Source organism: Nanorana parkeri, unplaced genomic scaffold (genome assembly GCF_000935625.1).
Source record: "Nanorana parkeri isolate BGI_ZX_2015 unplaced genomic scaffold, ASM93562v1 scaffold957, whole genome shotgun sequence".
Taxonomy (NCBI): Eukaryota; Metazoa; Chordata; class Amphibia; order Anura; family Dicroglossidae; genus Nanorana; species Nanorana parkeri.
This window is the reverse complement of record NW_017307225.1, coordinates 66,917-92,509: the sequence shown is the minus strand read 5'-3', so window position 1 is coordinate 92,509 and position 25,593 is coordinate 66,917. Positions and strand designations below refer to the sequence as shown.

Sequence of the window (25,593 nt, the reverse complement as noted above, 5' to 3'; positions counted from 1 at the left end):
CCCCCCATATTTTACAGTGATCTGTTTGGACTTTAGTGGGTTGTTTGCTGTACCCCATCCTTTTACAGACTATCAAGGCCAGAACGCCATGATAGTCTGTATTGGGGGAGGGGAGGTTATGATGTTCATCTGCCTCTTCTCCAATCACAGAACACCTTGCATTATTTGAAAAGAATTTAGGCCTTTTCTGAATGAAGGATGGGGTACAGCGAGCAACCTACTTTGATCATGGTTCTACAGACAGAAATAGAAATCTCAACACCAACAGGAGAGCGCAGGCTGAATGTAAGTAAGAGATTTAATAAATGCTGCAGCAGCCAGAGATGGGACACATTTCATAAGTGGTAATCTAATATACTGAGCAAATATTCCAACGTAGGTTTTGGATTTAAGGGATCATATCTGCTATAAAAACCAGGAAAAGAACAAATTCAAAATGGAAACATTACATAGTTCAGAATTTGAATCTTTCATGGAAGGTTGATGCAGCATGGTGGGTTGCTATCCTTTTTCTGTCCCCATGGCTAAAACTAGCCAGTCCTACTAATAACTGCTAATCAGCTCTGGTTTTGCAATCTGTGACATTTTCCTTTTGATTAGGTTTTTCTTCCGGTAGCTTCTTTTATAATCAGTTGCTGGTGTATAACAGGTGATTTCCTGTTTCAAATGATAGTTCCTGATTGTATTTAATGAAACATTCTAATATAAATGTTGGCCTAGTAGATGGAAGAAAACAAATATGCTCATAGAACAATAGTGTCTCTATTATGTCATGTAACGCTTGTCTATATGAAGTACTTCGGCTTGAGCTTGTCATTACGAGTGGGGTGGAACTGGCCTTAAGCACAGGAAAGATGTCTCAACACGTTTCTTTTATTTCCTGTCATAGCTTATTCTTACATCACTTTGTGGGCATTAGTGTTTTTATTGCATGCATTCCCACAGAAGGCACACCAGCACACTAAGGGACATTTCTGCCGCAGTAAAATAATGTCGTATTTACACAGCAAGTTATATATACTGCACATATTTTTCGGATGCAGTAATACCCAGGATACATTACAGCTGTATTTCAGCCAGAAAGGTCACTTTGAAGCTTCATATAATCTATGCAGCCAGATTGATCATGGTTTTTATGGTGCTTCTGGTAGTACTGCCTCCGCTATGTGCTTTACTTTGTATTAGGGCCAGAGGTCTGCAAGCCGGAGGTACTTGGTGTGACAGGAAGCAGCAGCTCATGCATAGTACTACAACTGGTTGTAGGTGTGGTAGAAATATGGATATGGCTAGAACAGGGGTGGGCAAATTAATCTGGAATTCAGGAGCCAGTCTGTCCAATCCAAGAGCCAGCTTCCTTGACCGCAACCTCAAAAGTTAGGTGCCAGCTGTAATCTTAAGGCCTGGTTCACGCCTGAGCGGTTTTCAGCGTGGATCTAGTCACGCGAGAACGCGTAAAACACATTTCCATGCAAGTCATTGGTGACTGTTCACACCTTAGCGTCGGTTGCCCATAGGAAAGCGATTGTCGCACGAAAAGATGCAGGAGTTATTTTCAGAATGTCGCGCGGTTTTGGTCTCATAGACATCTCTATGCGGGGAGAAACGTGCATTTTTAAAGGCAAAAACGCACGAAACTGGAACCGCCTAGGTGTGAACTAGGCCTTAGGGCTTGTTCACACGATTTTCTGGTCCAGATCTGGAGACGCGGTGCCATGCATGCAGTGCGTTTTTGACGCCTTTTTGTTGTGTTTCGTTGCGTTTTTGACGCGTTTGTGCATTTCCGGACCGGACAAAATGTAACATGCAGTATTTTTTCTGTCCGGACCGAAACGGACTGCGCTCGTGAGAACTGTAGCCCATAAAACACATACAGATACATTGGGATGCATTTTGGGTGCATGAGCGCACGGATCTGGTCAGGACAGAATCCGGACGTCGTGTGAACAAGCCCTTAAGGAGCAGTGGCTCCCTGGCTCTTGGGATTTGTACAGCTCTGGGCTAGAACTCATGCACGACTATTCACTACTTCCATTTGACACTGTATCCACATTAATGTACAATAAATGTGACCACCCTTTGACTTCAAAACACCATCAATTCTTCTAGGTACACTTGCACACAGTTTGTGAAGGACTTCGGCAGGTAGTTTGTTCCAAACATTTGGAGAACTAAGCACAGATCTTCTGTAGGCTGCCTCACATACTTCTGTCTCTTCATGTAATCCCAGACAGACTCCATGATGTTGAGATCAGGGCTCTGTGGGGGCCAAACCCTCACATCCAAGACTCCTTGGTCTTCTTTACGCTGAAGATGGCTCTTAATGACATTGGCTGTATGTTTGGGGTCATTGTCCTGCTGCAGAATAAATTTGGGGCCAATCCCATGCCTCCCTGATGGTATGGCATGATGGATAGGTGTCTGCTTGTATTTCTCAGCATTGAGGACACCATTGATCCTTACCAAATCTCCAACTTCATTTGCAGAAATGCATCCCCAGACTTGCAAGGAACCTCCACCATGCTCTACTGTTGCCTGCAGACACTCATTATTGTACTGCTCTCCAGCCCTTCAGCGAACAAACTGCCTTCCGCTACAGCCAAATATTTCACATTTTGACTCGCCAGTCCAGAGCACCTGCTGCCATTTTTCTGCATCCCAGTTCCTATGCTTTTCTACGTAGCTGAGTGGCTTAGCCTTGTTTCCACGTCTGAGGTATCGATTTTTGACAGCAAGGTTGCAGAAAAATGGCAATCAGTTTCTCTCTTTAGTTTGTTCTATAAAGATTTGAAAATAATATATAGTTGATTGGTTACGATGAGCAACTGCTCCAGATTCTGTCTGCTCTAGTTTTGATCCCCCCCATTGTATGCACTTAAAGGAGAACTATGAGGTGAGTGATTTCCACTCATCCTCATAGTTAGAGCTGACCTGTGACAAAGAAGCTGTCACAGGTCGGCTCTATCGATTTTGGGAAGTGAGCAGAAACATGCAGCCGATCAGCTTCCCAATCATCTCCCTGCAGCGAGCGATGACTTGCAGTCACAGCTCCCCAAGCTGATTCCCCTCCTCCCCTCTCCGATCCTCCAGTGCTGAGTGGCGGAATGAATGGGGGAGGGGGAGGGTACAGCTGGCTCTGCCTCTAGATAGGCAGAGCCAGCTGTCACTCACGCAGCTGGGTGGATCCAGACAGTATTGTTGGGATCCGTCCCAGCTGCGGCGCTCTCAATATATCAGCAATAGCACGCGATATACTGAGCTTTGGGTCACAGGAGGAGGTTAGTATATGTCATCTCGTGACCCTAAAGAGAACTATGGGGGAAAATACTTACCCCATAGTTCTCTTTTAATTTTAATGTAATACACCTTGGGCGAGCACTATCTACCCACTTCTGGAATCAAAGTTACATTTACACAATCCCAATGGTTCTTTCCAGAGGTGTCAAGCTGCTTAAAGCAAGAACACCACCACTGTATGCATTAGTGACCTTGCCATTGATTCTGTGTTACTAAGTATAGATTACAACAAATTACCATAGGTGCTATTTTACAAAAGTCTGAATAACGGTTTAGGTGGCCATAGACACACATCTGTCCACAAGACCATTGAGCGGGGAGATATCTTCTAACCCTCCAGCAATTGATCCAAGCCCTGGGACTTGCCACAATTCTCAATTGATGGTAATGGTCAGGGCTTGAAAAATCCACTCGTCCACACGTCTGTGACGAGAGGACAGTGGAGCCCGACGAGCAGCTTCCCGGCCGGCCATTGTAATTACACGGCCGGCCGGGAGCTTTACATTCAAGCGATCGGGCGTCTCTAGAGACGCTCGATCGCTTGTATGAGCAGCTGTCACTGCCGGTCCCGAGATCCGCTGAGCCCGATGCGGCCGGGACCGGCACGGCTCTGTGACAGGAGATCAAAGGGAGTTCAGTATACAAACTCCCTTTGATCTCCTCTCAGTCCCCGAATGCAGGAAGTGATGTATATTACATCACTTCCTGCATTCAGTGTCACTCTCCAGCTACAGAAGCTGATGAAGCAGGTCTCTGCTTCATCAGCTTCTCTGGGGGTCCCTAGGTGACATTAGGGGTCTTGGAGACCCCTGATGTCTCCATAAAGAGGACCTGTCATGTAAATTGGCTATTATATAGGGGGCTTCTTAGCCCCTGATGTAATAGCAATAAAGTTGTGTGTCAAAAAAAAAAAAGTAATACAAAAAATTAAAGAATCATAAAAAAAATAAAGCATAAAAAAAAGTAAAAATAATTTTTTTTTAAAGTCCCCACCCACCACATACACACTCAGATATGCGTCAGGTGCGCCTACGTGCAAAAACGCCGTTTGCGCCTATTGTGCCGCACATGTTACATATCGCCGCAAACGTCGGAGTGAGAGCAATGATTTTAGGGCCATCAATCACCAATAACACTAAACTGATGAGTAGTAAAAGCGTTTTAAGCGTCGCCTATGTGCGTTTCTTGCGATTTTGCGGGCGCACGCAATTTTATGGCTTGACATGTTTGGTGTCTATTTACCCGACGTGACCCCGACTTTTATGTTTTACCAAAAATATGGGTAATAATAAATGTTTTATAACATAGTGTAGGGAAACCTTTTTTTTTCTTTTACTTTTTTCATTATACAGTAAAAAAAATAACCCCCGAGGTGATTATATAACTCCAAAAGAAAGGTCTATCTGTCCCCAAAAAACGTTAACGTAAATTGCAAGGCCGATAGTCCGGTCATGCTGACTGGTGACATTTTTGACTGACTGGTGAGACACCCTAACATTTTTCAAGCCCTGGTAATAGTGAACAATAGTGTTAATTTTACTCCTTTTGCTTTTCTACATATTCTTCTGTAACTTCTGGAGGTGCCTTATTCAATCCTCTCCACCCAGGATATAGGAGACTGCCTTAGGCCTGGCCTAAGTTGCTTTCTATTTTCAGGCTGTTACTAGAGGTACCATGTTGCAAAAGACAAATAAGGCTGTATTACAAAACATGGACTAATGCTATATTACAAAATATACAATGTTACAAAACTTGAAGACAGAGGAAAGAGAATGATGCCATGTTACAGGAAAAAAGAATGCCATAGTAGAGGACTCGTCATGTTACAAACGAGGGAATATGTCAGTTTTACAAAACCTAGAATAATGTCCTGCCACCAGAGGTGCCATTTACCATTACCAGGGATGGTGGAGTGGGCATTAACAGATGTTTATATTTCAAGGGAATCCACTACTTGGATATGAAGGATAACTGGCCAGAATGGAATCCATCTGCTAACTACGTTTGCCCACAAAATAAATGGTTTCAAAATGCCACACCAACATTTGGAATAGAACAGTGAGTGCCTATCAGCATCCTTACTGGGATCTGTCTTAAAGTGGGAGTAAAGTGTTTTCTTTTTTTTTTTTTAATGCCCCCCCCAGGGGTCCCCCCCCCCCCCCCTAATGTGCAAGTATGCAGAGTATGCAGAGTTACCTTGTAGGTCATCTTCTCTAGCACTGAGTTATCCACTTCCCCCCTCTGTCAGTGGCACTTCCATCTTCACCCAGTCTTCTTCCAGGTTCAGCGTCTTCGGCCAGTTGATTGGCCAGGCCAGCATAATGTAACTCCTGCACATACACACAGGAGTTACTTTATTTCGACACAGAACCTTGCTGAACCTGTGCACTGAGCTGTGCATGCGTGGCTTAGTGCACAGAAAAATAATAATTGCTGACAGGCAGGTAGACTTTTTTTTTTCTTGGCAGAAGAGACTTAAACAGTATAGTACAGTATAGTCTAGGTAGGTTACATAGTCAGGTTGAAAAAAGACACAAGTCCATCGAGCTCAACCTATAGAGATATGGAAAAAAAAAAAGAAGAAGAAACAGAACGCTATGCCCACAGGAAGGCAAAAAAAACCCTTTAAAGTCCTCATATTGCATAGTTTTGGTAAATATAAAGGGGGATTTTACAAAGATGTGTATGGTGATCTTTGGGGGAGCAGGTGTGGCTATTCTGCCAGGTCCTGAGGAAACCTACTAGAACACTCCAGGAGTTCACTGAATTGCTTGCACTGGGGATGGATGAAATGGGTGGTTGCTCCAGGCCCAGAACCTGGTGTACCCAGCAAGTCTTTGCATGGTTCTGAGCACATATGCCATGAGTGTTCAAGCCCAGAAAACATTCTTATGTTGCATTGTGTGTGTGTGTGTATATGTGGGGCACTTCAGAAAACGGCAATGCTTACAACATTCTGGCTATGGTAACTGGTACTGGTTGTGACTGTAAAGTGAACCAGTAATGTGTTAAGATGTGTACTTATGCTTTCATTTAACACTAAGAAGCATAATATGACAGACAAATATCAACACAACTAAAACAGAGTAACAAGCTATAAAGTAACCCACAATATCAGAATTTGCAAAAGCTGAATGAGAGTCCTTTTTTCAGGCCAAGCGAATTATTCATTTGGCGCTTGAACACATTCTTTATTCTCCATCATAAGAAGGGCATTGTCTTTTAGGTAAATACGAGCCATGCAGCTGTAACACATCATCTGTGTGTGTTCTCTTCAGAGTAGGATTAAAGCTCTGATAGGACCAAAAACCCTTTGGTATACTGTAGGGGCTTAGTCAATTTCTGTGTTCTTCTGCCAGTGCTCAAAGTGTAAGATATTTAATTATATAAATGCTAGAGAAGTTCATTCGTGATCATCTTAGGAAGTGGTTGCGTAATTCAGTTCCTCAGCTACTGTCACTAACTCATCCTTAAGCATCTCAGTGGTAAAAACAGAAATGGCTACGGTACTCCTGGTTTGTAATTGAAATTTGGAGGTTGTGTATTAAATAAAGTTAGATGTTTGTTTTTCTATACTTACTAACACAGAATTAATGGCATCTTGCAATGGAGGAAAAAACTGCAATTACCACACCCCATTGCAGTCTATGAGCAATCGGCTGTAATTGGACATGTGTCCGTTTACATCAGATTACCCCTGATGCGGCATGATCCGGTCTAGCGAAATGGAACACTGTTCCGTTTTTCTTTTCGGATTCGGGTGGGGGTAACCGGGTGTAAACCGACACTCATCCGTCTACACAAGTCTGCCCATAGACTTGCATTGGGCATCTGATCGGGTCCTCCTGAAAAACTGACAGGCAGACCTGATCAGAGCAGCCATCTGAATGGGGCCTTAGGTACCTGAATATACACTATATTGCCAAAAGTATTGGGACACCCCTCCAAATCATTGGATTCAGGTGTTCCAATCACCTCCCATGGCCACAGGTGTATACAATCAAGCACTTAGGCATGCAGACGCTTCAACAAACATTTGTGAAAGAATCGCTCTCAGGAGCTCAGTGAATTCAAGCGTGGCAATCCGATGGATGTGTCTGAGTTTGGCGGTGGCCAGGAGAACGGTACTTGCCTGACTGCATTGTGCCAAGTGTAAAGTTTGGTGGAGGGGGGATTATGGTGTGGGGTTGTTTTTCAGGGGTTGGGATTGACCCCTTAGTTCCAGTGAAGGGAACTCTTAAGGCATCAGCATACCAAGACATTTTGGACAATTTCATGCTCCCAACTTTGTGAGAACAGTTTGTGGATGGCCCCTTCCTGTTCCAACATGACTGTGCGCCAGTGCACAAAGCAAGGTCCATAAAGACATGGCTGAGCGAGTTTGTGGTGGAGGAACTTGGCTGGCCTGCACAGTCCTGACCTCAACCCGATAGAACACCTTTGGGATGTATTAGAGTGGAGACTGTGAGCCAGGCCTTCTTGTTCAACATCAGTACCTGACCTCAGAAATGCGCTTCTGGAAGAATGGTCAAACATTCCCATAGATACACTCCTAAACCTTGAGGACAGCCTTCCCAGAAGAGTTGAAGCTGTTATAGCGGCAAAGGGTGAGCCAACTCAATATTGAACCCTACGGACTAAGACTGGGATGCCATTAGAGTTCGTGTGCGTGTAAAGGCAGGCATCCCAATACTTTGGGCAATATAGTGTACCTTCATACAGCTTTTAGAGTTTCCTGGGAGCTCCAAAACTAGGGGCTCTGTATTATGCAAATCATAGCTTTTGCTAAATGACTTGAGGGCTGGCATATTGCTTCCAGAATCCCTTGCTGGAGATATGAGGCACCTATCATTTTATGTGCTAATAGAGTTCAGAAAACTACATATTAGAATACCCCAGGCTTTAGGAATTCTGGGACTAAAGGAGTTGTGAAGTCCCAGCATACACTATACAGTTATAACATCAGCATTGTAATAGGAATACTAGAGCTGCAGCAAACGATTATTTTCAAAATCGATTAGTTAGCTGATTATTAAGTTCGGTTAATCTGATAAACTATTAGAGCTGCAGCTAACTTACAGCGTGTGGAGCTGTGAACAGGGCCAACTGATCGGAAGCCGATTAGTTGTTGCAGCCCTAAGGAATACATATTATAGTTGTTATTAATAATGCAATCAAAAATTACTCGGGTTTCCTTTCACACATTTCAAAAGCATGCTGGTTTCAGTCTTAATTGGCCCTGTATGTATGCATGTGAGATAGAGACTAGGGACCTTAGACTGTAAGCTCTTTGAGGTAGCGAGTGCTGCCTTCCATCTGTCCATCACTTTCAACACCTTCCTGCATTGTCAGTGTGCTTACATATCTTTCCCTGTCGCTTGATGTGATGCAATCTCCATTTCTCAAGACTTCATATACCATCATGCATTGCTTCCTGCCAGCAATGATAATGTTACATTGTTCAGATGTTGATAAGTTAGTTTAGAAGGCAAGCTTACAAACTTCTAAATCGATATGGTTATTAGGAGTGGGATAGGACTTGGAAATTCAATACATAGAAATACATATTTATTTTTAGATTTTGACCATAGATACCTTTTTAATGTGATGTGTGAAAGTGTTTTTAGTCCGTTATGTATAAATTATAGCACCAAAGTCTACCAAATCTCATAATGGGCAAACAAGCTTGTAGTATCCCTGTCTCACGCCCAGTCTTTCAGGGGCAGGGAGGGGAATGCCAATATGGGAACAGTTTTAAGGGCACCAATAACCCAGATGCGGGGAGACTGTATAGATTACCTGTTGAGTGATTCCATTTTTATCATTGCTGTTTTGTTGTGCCTATCTTTCTGTCGGCCCTGAATTGATTTTCCCTATCCTAGCATCTGCATGTATAGAGGGAAGCTGAGCCGTGATAGCAGGCTGAAAATCTGCCCAATTGTATTGCTAAAAGCTGTTGTTGTTGTTACAGGTGCTAAAACCTAGAATAAAGCTACATTGAGTGGACTTTCTGGCTTTAGCCCAGTTGCAGTGTTTACTAGTTACATTTAGAAAGTCATTGACTGATTGTACTTTTGTTGACAGATGTACTTTTTACAGCTCAAATGCTGGACTCTGGGTTGTGGTATTTTCAAAAGCACAGATCCCTCTCTGTGAGATATTCAACTTTTTTTTGAATTTTTAGAGAAAATTTTCAAGCATAATCTGAGACTTTTACCAAAATCCCTGTGACTTCATCACAGACCCCGAAAAATCTTTTTACAGTGTCAGCCTTGGGAGGGGTCACCCTATGTGTATATGTAGGTGCTCCTCCACAAGATAACCTCTCCTAAGAGCCCTCTGTGCCAGTGCTGTAGAGGACTGGCTTCCGAGAGTGTACTGAATTGTGCTATGGGCAGTGACAAGGGAAGGGAGAACTCCTTTCCTATTGCTTGTGCTTCTGCATTATAAGAGGCCGTATAGATATATACAGGGTTATTCACTAAATGGTGAAGAGTTTGGAGAAGGCAGGAGAAGTGAACAATCTAGGACAACATAGCTGAATTGGAGAATTTTTCCATATCAGCTATTTTGTCCTAGATTGTTCACGTCACCTGCCTTCTCCAAACTCTTCACCCTTTTGTGAATAACCCTGACAATGTTTGATCAGTGTGTGCTAGTTCTTTGCAGTGTGGAGACTTCAGTGGAGCGGAGCAGAGTCAATATTAAAATAAACACATTGTACACCTATTCTTCTGTTAGTGCTAATGAAGCCTCTGCTGTTAGCAGTGATTTGCTCTGCTTCATTGAAACCTCTGCATACCACTGACAGGGGTGGCTTTTCGCGCTGTACCTGTTTTGCCATCTTCACCTTTTAATAGCATGACATCACAGATGTGGAAGATTAGTTCTGATTACATAGCTATAATGTTTTTATTAAAATGTTTTAAACCATAAACTTCTATATAAACACAATAATAAAGTGTAGATGTATGTTTAAGTTGGCACATCCTTCTACTACGCTTTAATTGAGATATGCGTGTAGTAATTCTTCTTTTTTTTTTTCTTAGGGCAAGTCAAAGTGTTCCGGGCTCTTTACACATTTGAACCAAGAACGGTAATTTTTTGAATATATTATTTACCATGTCTCAAAAAGCATAGGTTTTTACTTTCTTTTGAGAGAGATATACAGTTTATATTTTTTTCCTTGATATCTTTGCTAAACTTGCTTAAGCTGGCCATACACTAGTCGAATTTAAAAAAAAATTGTTTCGGAATGTTTGTTCGATTTTTCTAATGTTTGATGATGTCAAACATGATCATTTTCTAGCGTAGTGATAACAAAATTGTAAGGAATTTAATACCGCCCCGGTCTCCACAATTGCCAATTCGCCTTAATGACCCATATCCTAACCGCTGCCCAAATCAGTTATGGTGAAATCCTGGAAATCACGGTCCCTAAATTTCCACCTGGTTAAAACTTGATTTCATTCAACTCTATCCAATGAAAAACTTTCAGCTAAACTCCCTGACTCTGTGGTTAAATTCCATTAAATTTGGGATCCCTGGATTTCGCGATTTTGACCGTCAATTATTGTCCCTATTATCTGAATATAGTCCTACATCTGAGTATGATTCTCAACCATGCTACCCAGGGTATTTTCTTTCACTTATTCCCTCCCCTCTTTTCTTCCACTTTCCTCTACCGTTTCAATGTCTCTTCTTCCTTATTCACACTTTAATATCTCAGGACTGTATGTTTGACGTTCCTCAAGATTCAGTTTATAACATGCGAATGTAAGTCTTTTTGTTGGTTCTTATTCTCCCAAGAACTGTAACTGATGTGAAATGCACTACCTGTATTCGATCCTCCTTTACTCCGTGTTATTGTACAACTGTATTTGCTGGCCATACACTTGATTCCCCCATCCACACTAAAGAGGCATTTTTTATGCGTTTCTATGTATTCCAGTGCATTCTAGACTAGAGAAAGTGAGACATGCTTTATTTATTTTGTCTGGTCTGGACTGCGCTGGTGTGAACAGAGCCCAGAAATACCATAGGGATACATTGGGATGCTTTTTTGGTCCGGGAACAAACTGTTCTGGTCTGGACATGAGCCAGACATGGTGTGAACAAGCCTGGAGTCATTACTGAAGGCTTTTAAGATTACGACTTGAAAAGGTACTCTGATATAAGAATAGACAATCAGATGTCCTATTGCTTTACATTCAGTGAGATGCTTTCTCAATTGTGACTGGCTTTACTGTTCTTTTGCTTTGCAGCTAAACCTGGCATATAAGGCCCCATTCGGATCAGCGCGGTTTCTGTGCAGATTTTAAAAGAACGGTTTTGGGTGTTTTAATTGAAACGCAATTAAAAAAGCCCAAAACTGAACGGTACGGTTCCATTGGAAAACGTATGGAAACCGCACTGATCAAAGCTGCAAAAAAGGGTCAGGGAGCAATTTGGGCGGGAGGCGGTTCGGATTGCGTGGAGCCACGCGGTCGCATGATCGGTCCCGATAGCAATGCATGGGATCGTTCATGTCGGTGGATCTGGCCAAACTGTCCTGGTGTGAACGGGGCCTTATTTTGTTTGAATATTTTCTTAATGACTCAAACAGAAATATGATTTTTGCCTTGATATTAGCCTTCTGCAATGCCCTGCATAGCAGTACATAGACTGGGGGAGGCAGCACTAGAAGCCAGTCAGGCTTTGCTGCAGTTTCCGTGTGATGACAGGCACCATGCTAACTGAGCAGAGGAATGACCCATTATTATCCTGCTATTCCAACACTGTCCAATCAAGTGACTGGGGAGCATTTTTGATTATTTGTGCTGGTTTTTCTTTGGAGAAAAAGGACCTCTGCTGTCTAGCAGATGTGTCTGGATCGCAAGACTGACTGAAAAGAATTCACAGTCCTTTTAGCAGGCAAACCAGTTCCCATCTATGTATTTGAGCTATGTATTTATCTACTTGCCTGCTGTCCCTCTTTTAAAACCTGTCTAACATAAAAACAAATACAGTTTTATTATGTAGCAGCTTATCAGTCCTAGATTTGGTGGGTGCATTAGATTAGATTAGATTAGAGGGCAGAAAATGTCTGTTGATCTTGCCAGAAATATAGTGTCCTTGTGATTTCCTGTGAGCTTATCTTTCCTCTGTAAACTATTAGCCCCATCAGTCCACTGTGTAATGCAGATGAACAAAGGCAGTCATGTTTAAAATGCAGCTAGTGTGCCAACCTTGGCTACTTCCATAGATACAGTGGAGAAATGAGAGTGGCCACAAAGTGACAGGAATTGTTAATTGTAGGATCATCAGGCCATACTAAAGGGGGGGGGGGATGCAGCCACTACATCTAAGCACGGCAATATATGACTTTTTTTGGCATTTAAAGTGACATTAAACCCTCAGATTTTTTAACATAAAACAATACTGTAATGTGTATCTTACTGTAATCCATGGTTGTTTCCCTTTTCTTTGCTGCTCTTCCTTTTAAATCTGTATCTGTTCTCATGCTGGACAGAACTTCTGTTTTGCAGCAGACTGCCTTGGCTCAGGAATGGATATATGGTGTCTGTGTGTAGGTTTGCAACCTGAGCCAGCACTACAGGAAGAGGCACTCAGCTGCAAAGGGAAGTTCTCCCCAAGCATGAGAAGACATGAGGATTTAAAAGGAAGAGCAGCAAAGAGAAGGGAAACAACCATGGATTACAGTAAGGCACACATTACAGTATTGGCTTATGTTAAAAAATCTGAGGGTTTAATGTAACTTTAAGTGTGCTTTAAGTATAAATTGTAGTTATTCGCTTTTAAGAGAGTACATATTCTGCCAATTGTGTATTTGGTATTTTAATATGCTTTTTGTTTTACACTGAAAGTTTCGAAAAGGTGGTTGCCACTTCCTGAGACCACAAGCCAAATGATTGTTCTGGAAAAGAGCAAAAGAGCTTTATGGTTTTGCAGTATTGCTTTTCTGTGCATTTAGAAGCCACAGACACATGTAAATACACTGTTTTCTGTTTTTCTAAACAGCCTGTCATATGTTAAGCCATGTATTTTTATCTCTTTTGCTTTCTGTTTTTTAGCCTGATGAACTGTATTTCGATGAAGGAGATATCCTTTACATTGCGGACATGGTAAGTTTTTATAGTTAAACAGACATTACATCCTACCACATGCTCTGTCTGCCACTGTGGGTTTTAATGGTACTTATTCTAAACTGATGATTTAATTAAAATTTAGAGGTATGTGTAATGTTAAAGCTGAGCCCTCGACACGTGTGTGTATATATATATATACATATATATATATATGTATGAGCTGTGCAGAGAGCAGAACTGTGGTGGGCAACTCAACAAATACCACCCACTACAGGATGCATGCAGAAAACTACAGGAGGGGGGCAGATACAAGACCAGTCACCCTATACAAGGAGAGAGTGCAGCAGTGATTGGTCTTCATAACGGTAAAGCTATGCACAGAGGCAACGTTTCACACTGGATTTCTGCTCAGATATGGATGTACACAATATGGGGTGAGGGGAGATCTATAAATAGCACTTGTTCTGGTAACAGCTATTTATTTATTACAGAAATGTATATAGTGGCGACAATTTACATACAAACGCTTACATAGAGCACATTCACATCGGTCCCTGCCCTCGAGGAGCTTACAATATACAGTCCCTATCTTACATGCATACATACAGGGCCGATATAGACAGGAGCCAATTAACCTTCCAGCGTGTCTTTGGAGTGTGGGAGGAAACCGGGATACCCGGAGGAAACACACGAAAGCACAGGGAGAACATGCAAAGTCCTAAGATTGGAAGTACCTTCACATTTGGGAGATTTCAACTCACTTACTGTTGCCTCTCTAGAACAGTAATGGAAGGAAAAGTTCCCCTACCGGTACACACAAATGGCAATATATACGTACAGGAGTTATAACCCTTTTTTTACTGCATCTAAAATGGAGAAAGCATTGTTTTAGCTAGATATACAATTTTAATTTACAGTTTCTACCGGGCTCACTGGTCTGATATCTTACGAGGATATAACTGACTGTCTCTGGCTAAACTGACATTACTGCCATTGGGAAAAGAGAAATTCAATGTACTTTGTAGTTCTTATACCTGTTTGCTGGTAACAGTCAGTCAGACCACATAGAAGGGGAACTTTGCCTCTGTCTACTCTAATTCAGGGGATGAAGAAAGAAAATTCAGACCACCCAGTACATCCTCTTGGGATCTAACATTGATGTCTTGGGTCTGTAGAGTATAATGTAAACTCTGATAACAGAAAGGGCTGTACAGCTAACATAAGAGCCAAATTCAGTATGATTTAAAAAAAAAAAAAAAAAAAAAAAAGCTTAAAACTTCCATACTAAGCAAAGGTTTGCCAAGAGATGTTCCTGTGCACAGAAAATTGACATTTCCTCTTATATTTCACTGCCCATATGAAGTTCTCAGGTCACAAAAGAACAACATTTTAATGTGTCTTGACATATATGTGGAGATTGTAGAAGAGTTGTTTGTAACCATATATGCATACCTCCCAACTTTCTGAGATGAGATGAGAAAGAGGGACACCTTCCAGCACAATGCATTTAGTCAACGGATGTACTCCTGTCATGTCCCCAATGAAAAATTTGCATTTATGTATCTATACATAAAACCAAAAAGAGGGACATCAGATATTAGACTAACTGATGGAGATCTGTACATCAGGCCAACTGAGGAGGAAAGAGATAAAGAGGGATTTAGTTCCAGATAAGGGATAGTCCCTCCAAATGACTGACAGTTGGGAGGTATGCACATGTGGCAATAAGCTTGCTTCTGGTCTAGAGAAGGGAGAGCAGTGATGTCTGTATCCTAGTCGTAGGTTGGTTTAGAAATGTAAGCAATGCATGCCGTGCGGTGTCTAAGATACATTTGGCAAAGGTAATTCATTCAATTATATTCTGCTTTGGGGACAAGTGTTCTGCTTTGGGGACATGTATTCTTAGAATACATGTCCCCAAAACAGAATACATGTCCCCCAAAGCAGAATACTATTCTGCTTTGGGGACATGTGTTTGGCTTTGGGGACATCTGTATTTAGCCCTGGTGAGAAACTGCCCTAAAATCATCAGTCTGTGTTGTTTTAGAAAAATTGTCACATATCCCTTTAAGAAATAGTATCGGTAATTGGTATCGGCAATTTGTACTTGGTAATAAAAAAAAAAAGTGGTATCAGAACATCCATATTTACTATGCATAATCTGATGACTTTGCTTTAAAAAGAATCAGGAATTAATGACATAATAGTTTTTTTTTCCTTGTTAAGATTTATTTAAATTCCATTGTCTGAATTAATTGTGAGGGGTTTTCTTTTCTCAGACTGATACAAATTGGTGGAAAGGTACTTGTAAAGGAAAAACAGGACTCATACCAAGCAACTATGGTAAGGTATTAAACTATTATACAGATCTGTGTCTTTTAGATGAATGCTCTGGTTTTATTGTGTTGGAATAAATATATATATAAATAATTCTGACACTGTTGTGGAGATAAAAGCATTAGCCTATTTTGTAAATCTGATTTGGAGCACATGTCCGCTTGGTTTATTTTGCAGTGATAGTATAGCAAACAGCCAGATTTCAGTACACTGTATTTGCTAGCTGAAATTACTGCACTTTGCATTTTATAATTTTCCTTAACACTGACTGATTTACATACATTTTGAATATCCAAGGGTGTTACTACAAATGACAGGGCCTCAAAGAAAAATGTAAATGCCCTTTTCATTAAAATCTCTGCAGCACCTAAATGCTGACGCCATTTGCTGGGTGGAGTTTCGCCTGCGCTCCATCCTCTTTCCCACCATTCAGCGTTGAGGAAACACCTGGTCACTTCAACTGACTGAACCTCTCCTGCTAACAGCAGCTGGTTCATGAGTATATAAGGCCCAGTCCTGTACCTTGAGCTACGCTGCCCCTGCTTTGTGGTGAAAAATCTGGAATCCTAGACACATGAGAAACAGTCACACTGTACTAGGTGCCTCCAGCACACCATCCACCAATGGTTCTGGTGTTTCCCGTAGCACACCCACTGAAGGGCCTTACACTGACAACCTAGAATGTTGTCCTCTGCTTGAGTCTATCTATGCTTGAGTCTATCTATGCTATCTGCTGAGTCTTCCCTAGCCCTGTTGCGTGTGGTCTCCTCCTCAGCTCTATCCCCGGAGGATTTCAGCACAGCTATACAGAGATTATGGGACAAATTTCAACCTTAATTGCTGACTCTAACCACAGAGGCCGTGAGCCATCATCAATGCTTTCATCTGCATAATCCTAATCCAATCTGCACATGCCATTAGCGGCCTTCAGGCACTGAGACCTTGTCTTATATGGAGACTCTCTTTATAATAATAATGGAGGATCAGCCTGCAGCTTTTACCAGCACTGTTTCTAGTCTAGGTTCCTTTAGGGTGCTTAAGACCTTTCTTGTGCACGTGGTGTTTGCAGTTGCCCTTTATTGAGACGAGAAGAACTTTGAGAAGCTGTTCATTTCTCCCAAATGTCTGTCAGCCCCGTTTTGAGAAAGGCTTTGTTAAAAAAGTGGACTGCCCCCATTGTGGATACGGCAGTATCCTATCTTACAAAAGCCTTGATGATGCCTATGGAGGATTCACATGTGTTTAAGGACCCTCTCAACAAGTGATTGGAGGCCCTTTTTAAAGCCTTATTCTCCATGGTAGACCTTGCTATGAAACCTGTCCTGGCCATGTTACTAGTCTGCCATAGTCTAGCTGAACTAAATATAGTATAGAGATCCACAAACCCTCACAAAGATCTGAAGTCCAGGAGAGCCAGCTTTATGTTATTAACTACATAATTATCTGATTTTGAAGGATACCGCAAACTAAATCCATAATCACATAAATGCTCAAATAAGTTTCTGAAAAGAAAACTTGCAAAAAATCCCCTCCTTCCCACACAAAAAACATTCCGAAGAAGTCACTTTGATCAAAATTCCTAAATATTTACCTGGGTACATTACCCCTAATAAAAAATTACAACATAGAATACCCCATATTAACTCATGTATACATTGGTGGGAGTGTAAACAGCCCCATTGGTGAAGACTCATACATTTCCTGTATGAGTCTTCTTTCAGTGAACATTCCACAGCCCAACACTCTTTGTTAAAGTGTTAGGCTGTGGGACCAGTAGTCAAAAAGCAACAGATTTGCATACCATTTGAGGGATAGCATCTCTTTGAAGCTGCCCTGGATTCCCTTACCAAGGATGTCACCAGGGGCAGGAGTACCCATCTGCCCCAGCTGAAGAACCCCAGGGCTTAGTCCAGGAAGGCTTATCCCTCCTTGGAGGCCAAGAAGAGTCCCTTTCTGTTATTTCCTGGCCTGAACCTTCAAAGCCAAGTCTAAGCCTGCTACCCAGTCTTCCTGCAAACGCTGGAATTTTAAGTTCCCCAAAATCTTCTTCAGCATGAGGTGGCACCTCAATTTTCCAAAGTGGGGGACATCGGTTAGTCTTGTGGACAGCCAGCATCTTAGATGCTTGAGTGTGGAGGTGGTTTCCAGGGGCTACAAGCTAGAATTCCACACGCTTTCCCTTTCTCAGTTCATGTCTTCCAATCTGCCTGTGTAACCACACAATTTAGCAGGCCTCGTGGGTCTTCTGGAGCCGGGGGTCATCGCTCCAGTAAACCGGTTCCAGGGCTTCCACTCTATCCTGTTCACAGTTCCCAAACCAAAAGGGGGCATTGCAGGGCCCTACATTTTTTTACTCGAGGCCCTAGAAATTCTGCATGAAATCCACCAGGTGTGTCAAATCCTCACACTATCAGGGAAACGTTCTGGCCTCTGTTGACATCAAGGATGTGTACTTTCATGTCCACATTTTTCTAGCCCATCAGTGATTGCTTTGCTGTGTGTCCCCAGCACTTCCAGCTTGTGGTCTTGCCATTTAGCCTTTCTTCTGCACCTCGAGTGTTCACCAAGGTGCTGGTGCCCCTGTGCTAGTGTTGCTGCACTCCCAGGGCATTACTTTTTTTGGATGATCTCCTTTTGAGGGAGCAGGTTCTGGTTAACAACATATCCTGAACTATCCAGAACTTGCAAAGGTTTGGCTGGGTCCTGAACCTTAAGAAGTCCACACTGGAGCCTACTCCTTGTTTTGGAATATCTGAATCTCATGCTAGACACTGCTGCAACCATAATTTTTCTTCCACAGGAGAAACACATTCTGCTCCCAGGTATTCGTCCTGGGGTTGTCCAATTCTGCACTTCTGCATGAAAGTTCTGGGGCTGATGGTAGCCTCTTATGAGGCAATCCCATTTGCCCAGTTCCTCTACAGACCTCTACAGCACAGCATCCTGTCATTGTGGGACAAGTTGGTTCAGTCTGTGGACCGACCGATTCACCTGACTGGATGTGGACCTCCTGGCCTCCAGGTTCAACAACAGACTAGACAGGTTTGTCTCCGGGTACAGGGATCCTCTGGTAGAAGCAAAAGATGCTCTGGTGGCTCTGTGGGATCAGTACAACCTGATTTATGCCTTTTGCTTCCTTTCTCTCTCTTTGTCATTCCTGATGGTTCCCGTATTACCTGTTCTCCAAGTTTTAAAAGGTGGATGTTCAGGCCTCTTCTGATGCCAGATTCATTTGTAAGGTCCTTTAGGTGGCTCCCTGAGCTGCAAGCAGTCCCTCATGTTGTTTTATGTGCGCCTGTTAGTGTTTTCTTGCTATTACAATTCCTTTGTCCCTCATTGAACAAAAAAAGAAAATGCTTTAAAATCCAATTTTTGGGGGTTCATTAAGGAACACAGATTCCATCCCTCTGTGTCATGCTCTTGGTATTGCTTTTTTTGCAAAACTAAGGCATGCTGGGAGTAGGAGGGGTTATACTGGGGTTAGGGGTTGGGGGGGTTAGGCTGTCCGAATCCTCCTATATGCGGCAGTATAACCCCCAGTCTCTTTATAATTCCTGTGTCCCTCAATGAACTCCAAGAAATTGTATAGATGATCCAGAGGTTGGGGCTTATTCCAACAAGCTATGCTACATTTATTGCTTGGTTAATGTACCTGCAGGGGGTTTTAGTTTTCATTATGTGTTATTGGCTTTCATACAATATGTGCTAATATCTATGCTTTTATAATTTTTAACAAATTTTTTTTCATAAACCCTGTACATACTGTATATAGGTCTAATAGATCACAGAATGATGATGTATTATATTTTTTCAGTTGCTGAACAAGCAGAATCAATTGATAATCCACTGCATGAAGCTGCTAAACGGGGTATGTATTATCCATAATCATGCACTTTACAACCTGATTTGCCCTTCAGCCAAAACAACATCTTAAACACATTTGCTTCTAGTGATTTCCTAATTTAGTTTCTTCAGTTGTAAATTATATTTCTTTCAGTGATTTATATGCCCTGTACTTTCTAATATTAAACATCTCATCTTTGTATCATTATGAACATATCTAATCAAATGATGGCTGAAAATTTTAGTTCATATGTAAATTTTAGCTTTGGTTTCTTGTGGATGTATATAATTAAAGGGGAAGGGGAACACGTTAGAAATACTATTGCAGATTTTTACTCTCCTTAAGATGCAGTGCACTGTTTTATGCTCCTGCTATTTCATATTTTTGTTATTGCAATCATTGTAGAGATTTGTAAGTTAACCCGTAGAGGGAGTCCTTTATAGGACTCTGCCTCATTCAACCTTCTGCTTAAAGGAGACATAAGGGGTGAGTAAATGACACTCATCCACATAATTAGAGCTGACATTGGTTCTATTGATTGGGAACTGCACGATAACATACCGCCGATCGCTCAGTTCCCAATCTGTCAGTCATTGCTCCCCGCAGGGATTCCCCACTTCCCCTTGTCGGAGGGGGTGGGCACAGTTGGCTCTGCCTCTAAAGAGGCAGAGCCAGCTGACAATCAGGCAGTGGGGTGGATCTATACAATATTAAGATTCTTCCCGGCTGCAATAGCCCGCTACATGCTGAGTTTTGGGTCACAGGAGGTCATTAGTATATGTTATTAGTATATGTTCTCTTTTAACCGATTGTAAGGCATCAGCTGAACAGGGGGGTATATTTTCTTCACTCATTTGAACCAACTCACAGGCTTGTACTGTGTGCACAATCATGTTACTGCAAAGCAGGAAGGAGAGCCTGTGTATTACAATTACTGCTGCCTCTATATACATATACAAATGACACATAGAAACAAAGCTTTTAAAACCTTATCCTAACCTGTAATGTTATTTACAGCAAGATAATCTCTCATACATGTAAATGTTGGCATGATAAAACTATAGCTTACCTTTTAAGTAGGGATGCACCGATACTTTCTCAGTATCAGTGCCGATACTTGGCATTTTCATGAGATCTACCAGGGTTGCAGCTGGGACCTGGCTCTGGCGCTCCACCGCTGTCCTGAAATCATACATTAAAACAGAGATGTACAAATCCCAGGAGCTCCGTGTGCTCCTTACAAATGACAGCTGCCTCCTAACTTTTGAGTTTTTCTCTAGTCTAGTCTTGGAGCTCAAAGTATCGGTACTTGTACTGAGTACGGTACTTGGTATCGGTGCATCCCTACTTTTAAGTAATCATTTAAATTATTTTATAGATGAGCCTACTCCAGAATATATAAAAGGTACTGTGTTTTTTGAAAGCACACTTTTTTTTTTTTTGGTCCAATTTTAAGCTGCACTATGTTATTGCTCTTTATCAGTGTCCATTTTTTTCTGCTTGTAGTTTCTGTACTCCACCAATGTTGGGTGATTTTCTAATAAATTCTGTGGGCCTAACAGATGGACACATACACCAGCTTGTGTCATTAATGTCCCGGCACAAAGCAAAATGATACATTTTTAGTTGGATTTCCATTGGCTTTAATGTGTACTGTATTCTGAAATCTAATGCCTTTGATAACATTTTAGGTAACTTGAGTTGGCTGAGAGAGTGTCTAGAAAACAGAGTTGGCGTTAATGGGTTGGATAAAGCTGGAAGCACTGCTCTATACTGGGCATCCCATGGAGGGCATAAAGGTTTGTTTCACTTTTTTTTTTCCCCCTTACTTACAAGAATACTAACAAGTTTAAACTTTCTGGTCCACAAACTGTTATTAAAGCTGAACTTGGGGTACAAAAATTTTCACGGACCATGCAGGTGCCCACAGTTCCCACCCCCACTAGCTCTTATAAGGCACTTTACATGCACAGGAAGTCGCATAGGGTGCCCCTCCCACTGGCTTATTAAGGAGACCCTGTGATGCCATCACAGAGCTTATATATTACAATAACTCAGTAATAGTGCAGAGTAAGGAGAAAATCTTTTTGTTTCATTAATCAGGGTATTAGAGGGGCTTTACATTGGATAAGTCAGTTGCCTGGTGTTAAGTTTTAAACTAGGTAAAGTGCAGGAGTTGTTTCATGCTGTATTACTGCACAGATCTAGAAGAAATACACAAAGAACACTTAAGATTAAAGTAACACTACACATTGCTCTCTTTTGTTAGATAATATTTTGTTGACGCCCAGAGTTCAACTTTGAGATGCAGGTTGAAATGGAAAAAAACCCTGTTAACAATGTCACCGGAATAAATCTTGGTTCAGAGTAGAAAAAAAATGAGACCCCCTATTTCCAGGTTACCAGGTACCCAAGTCTCTGAGAGAACGAGTCAGACGTGTCAATATTTATATATGAAGAGCACATCTTAGGTCATGGGTCCCATTGCTGTTTGGATTTTTCCTTGGATTAGATCTTTTACGCCACCATACTTTCAATGAAAACATTTTAATATAGTGCATCTACCAGTGTAGAAAATAGAGGGCATTCCTGTTTCTTTCATGTTCTGAGTATAATGGTTCTTGCCGCTATTATTGCATTTGGTTTCACATTATATTATATAGAAGATCAAATTGCAAATTAAATTTAAATACTTTGAGTAGTACATCAGGCATTCTTCAAAAGAAAATGGAGAAGTTCATTTAGGTGGGATATTCTCTTTGGTGTAGCTGTCTCACCGAGCTGAGGGTTTCCGAACTATAAATAAATGGAAACAAGAATCTGTAACTTGGGGGTCCAAAAGGGGCTTCCCAGTATCTTTGGGAATATGCTGACATCACTGTTTTTTAAACACCGATAGGTAAGGAGTTCTGAATGCTTTTTAAAAGGTTTCCATTTGCACAAATTTTGAATATGTTGGGCCAAACTATTCTGTTAATATTAGAATTTGTTTGGGAACACATTTACAACGTATGTTCTTATTTTATCCTAGATGTTGTGGAAGTCTTACTTACACAGCCAAATATTGAACTAAACCAGCAGGTAAGCATTTGCATCTATTTGAGTACTTTCACCTTTGATCAAATGATTTGTTTCTGCTGTAAATGCGCATGCAGCAAGGAAACATGGCTTTATTTCTTTTAAGGTCTATAGCTGCCAAGTATGACATGTGGACAGGGACTGTAAATATTCATGGCAGATTGCTCTCTAACAGGACTGAAGTCGGTTAAACAAAAAAAAAACAATGACAGGTATGTTTTTCATGGCAGAAGAGACTTGTGTGTCTCTTTTGTCATAAATGCTTATTTCAGTCTGCCAACGTTTACATTTTATCTAACTCTACACAGAGACGTGCATATGCAACTGTGTGTACAGTGTCAGTAGGATTTTATCTTTTTGCCAGAATAATATTACTCCCATTATGCAGTGGAAGTTATGTCATCCAGGCTTGGCCAGTAAAGGCAGCCAAAGATACTGAACCAATAAAAGACCTCGTGAAGATGGAAGTGCTGATGTTGGAGGAATGAGTGGGAGCACAGTACTGTTGGAGGTCTGTCCTAATGTGCAAATATGCTGAACATACTTGCGCATTATGGCAAAAGATCCGGGGCCCCAAATTTTGAAGAGGTTTTCAAGCTGGCCACAGGTCTATGGTTCACATTTAACTCTGAATACAAATCCTCCATGGCAACATGGTTGTGTGTTTCCTGTATACAGTGAAAGGTGTTCATTTTTTTTCATTCTGGCCATTTAACATGCAGTAATATACAAGTTAATTCTGGGGAGTTTGATCCTGAATGTCTAGAATGCGAAAACATTTGGCAGTGTTATATATTGAACTAAAAAACGGTTTTGTGACTCTCTAGACTATTAATAAAAAATGAACAAATATTACAGTAGCTGTGTTAAAATAATGACAAGCAATCCTCTACTTTGTCCAGAATAAGCTTGGAGACACTGCTCTGCATGCTGCTGCATGGAAAGGATACGCTGATATTGTAGAGTTGCTGCTCTTGAAAGGTGAGATTTAGTGTTTCATCATTCATGCAAAGTAATTATCACATGCTTTTTTTTTTTTTTTTTTCCTATGACAAAATACCTCAGAAAAGTCATTTGTTATGACAACCATTTCTATTATAAATCTGTCATTAAGTAGCATCCATGGGAATTTATCTTTCTTGGAAATTACATTCCGTGGACAAGTCTAGCTCTACAATGACAACTGATTTATTACATACATCAGTTATTGTTTAGGCACATTATTTTACTGTGTTGACTGCTGTTTATTATTTATAGTCTTCCTAAAGCAATGCTAATCAGCATGTTACAGTTTTTATCTTTGTCTCTGGTATTAAAGCTATATCTAAGAGACGCTGTGGTATAATTACTTTTCGCAGCTACATATATTTGCTATATTCAAGGTGTAGTAAAAGTAGGTCCCAGGCCTGCTATGTGGGTTTACTTCTCTGCTCTGTGCTTTTGGTGTGGTCACGCTCTGAATCACACGAGCAGCAAGGTCTTTCTGTCCACACTCACAGTTCCCATAACGATAATTCTTGCTGTTCAGGAAGCCACTGCTTCACTTCCTGGCAGGCCGGGTTTCTGTTGTAAGACATATGACTGATGCTTGGGTTGCTTGCATTTGCATTGGGAGAGATGCAGGGTGTAAATCTTAATGTAGATGTACATTTTAAATTTAAAGTAAAGTACAGGTCCTTGCCACAGGGACAACAAAGCCATTGTATCTTTGTTTCCTTCCCAAACTAGTTCATTTTTTTTTTTAATTTTTAGCAACATCTGCACTCTATCACATAACAAAAAAGCATCTCCCAATCCTCTTCTAAATAGAAACATGACTTTTTTGTCTAATAGTCGCTTTTATCAGAACTAGTTCATGACTGATGCAGGTTGCCAGGTTTTCAAAGGAGCTGGAAAATCTCTTTCTGCTGCCAATGTGTACCCATAAATGTCCTAGCATCATACCAGATTTTACATCATGGACAACCCTTTCCTTCCTGGAAATCGAGACCTCTGCAATGGGAAAAAGTAAAATAAAAACAATCCACTATAAATTTTTTATGTTTTGGGTAGCATTCTTTGGCATTTTGTTGATTATTTATATATTCTATAAATATATATTCTATAATTTAGACAGCAATTCTGTATAGTGTAGCGATTTCTGCTGTGCTGCTGGAAATCAGGTGGTAGTGACTCCTGTTTTTAGAATATAGCAAAACATTTTTAGAAAGTAGCAGCTGAGGCGGGTTAAAATGACCCTAAATTCAGGAGTTAAATCTTCAAAATGCATTCAAGTACTTTACCTATTAACAAAAATGTATCTTATCCTGATCCTCAAATAATCTCTGAATTGGTGCTGACATTGTCCTTCCTTCTGGAGGGTGACTACTTTTGTTCCCCATGATCTCTGTGTGTTGTAAAGTAGTCACCGCTACTGTGATGGACTGCAATCCCAATGTGAATTGGTAAACTAAATATGAGACAGACTACAATCACAGAATTGCGCTTGGAGCGGTGGCTACTATACAACACACAAAGGGACCATGGAGAACAAAAGTAGCCCCCCTCCAGAAGGAAGGACAGTTTCAGCATGTCCTTCCTTCTACAGCCAAATGATACACAAATAAGATACATTTTTGTTGTAAGGTACTTGAATGCGTTTTTAAGATTTAACTCTTAACTCCTGAGTTTAGTGTCATTTAAAGTACATTGTCTGCTCCTATATGAAGTCCCACCATTATTATTTAGATTATTTTGTGTTATAAAATATATAAAATAACTCTGTTTTTTTTTTCCTCTTCAATTGTGCATTTAGTAACACTTTGCTTGTTCTGATTAGGAGCAAGAACAGATTTAAGGAATAACGAGAAAAAGCTGGCTTTGGATATGGCTACAAATGCTCAGTGTGCTTCCCTTCTTAAAAAAAGACAGGCACAAGGTAACACATCTGCTTTGTTTTCATATGGGCATTAA

General features: G+C 41.1%; 1 protein-coding gene across 2 annotated transcripts in view; it reads left to right on the top strand.

The window, feature by feature from the left end:
- OSTF1 (osteoclast stimulating factor 1) overlaps positions 1-25,593 on the top strand; it is a 33,045-nt gene that overhangs the window by 5,746 nt on the left and 1,706 nt on the right. For both annotated transcript variants that reach the window (XM_018566525.1, XM_018566524.1), the window contains exons 2-9: positions 10,344-10,390; positions 13,368-13,418; positions 15,662-15,725; positions 19,534-19,587; positions 21,255-21,362; positions 22,595-22,644; positions 23,544-23,622; positions 25,460-25,558. In XM_018566525.1, the coding sequence (XP_018422027.1) occupies positions 10,344-10,390; positions 13,368-13,418; positions 15,662-15,725; positions 19,534-19,587; positions 21,255-21,362; positions 22,595-22,644; positions 23,544-23,622; positions 25,460-25,558 (552 nt within the window). The remainder of the gene's footprint in view (positions 1-10,343; positions 10,391-13,367; positions 13,419-15,661; positions 15,726-19,533; positions 19,588-21,254; positions 21,363-22,594; positions 22,645-23,543; positions 23,623-25,459; positions 25,559-25,593) is intronic.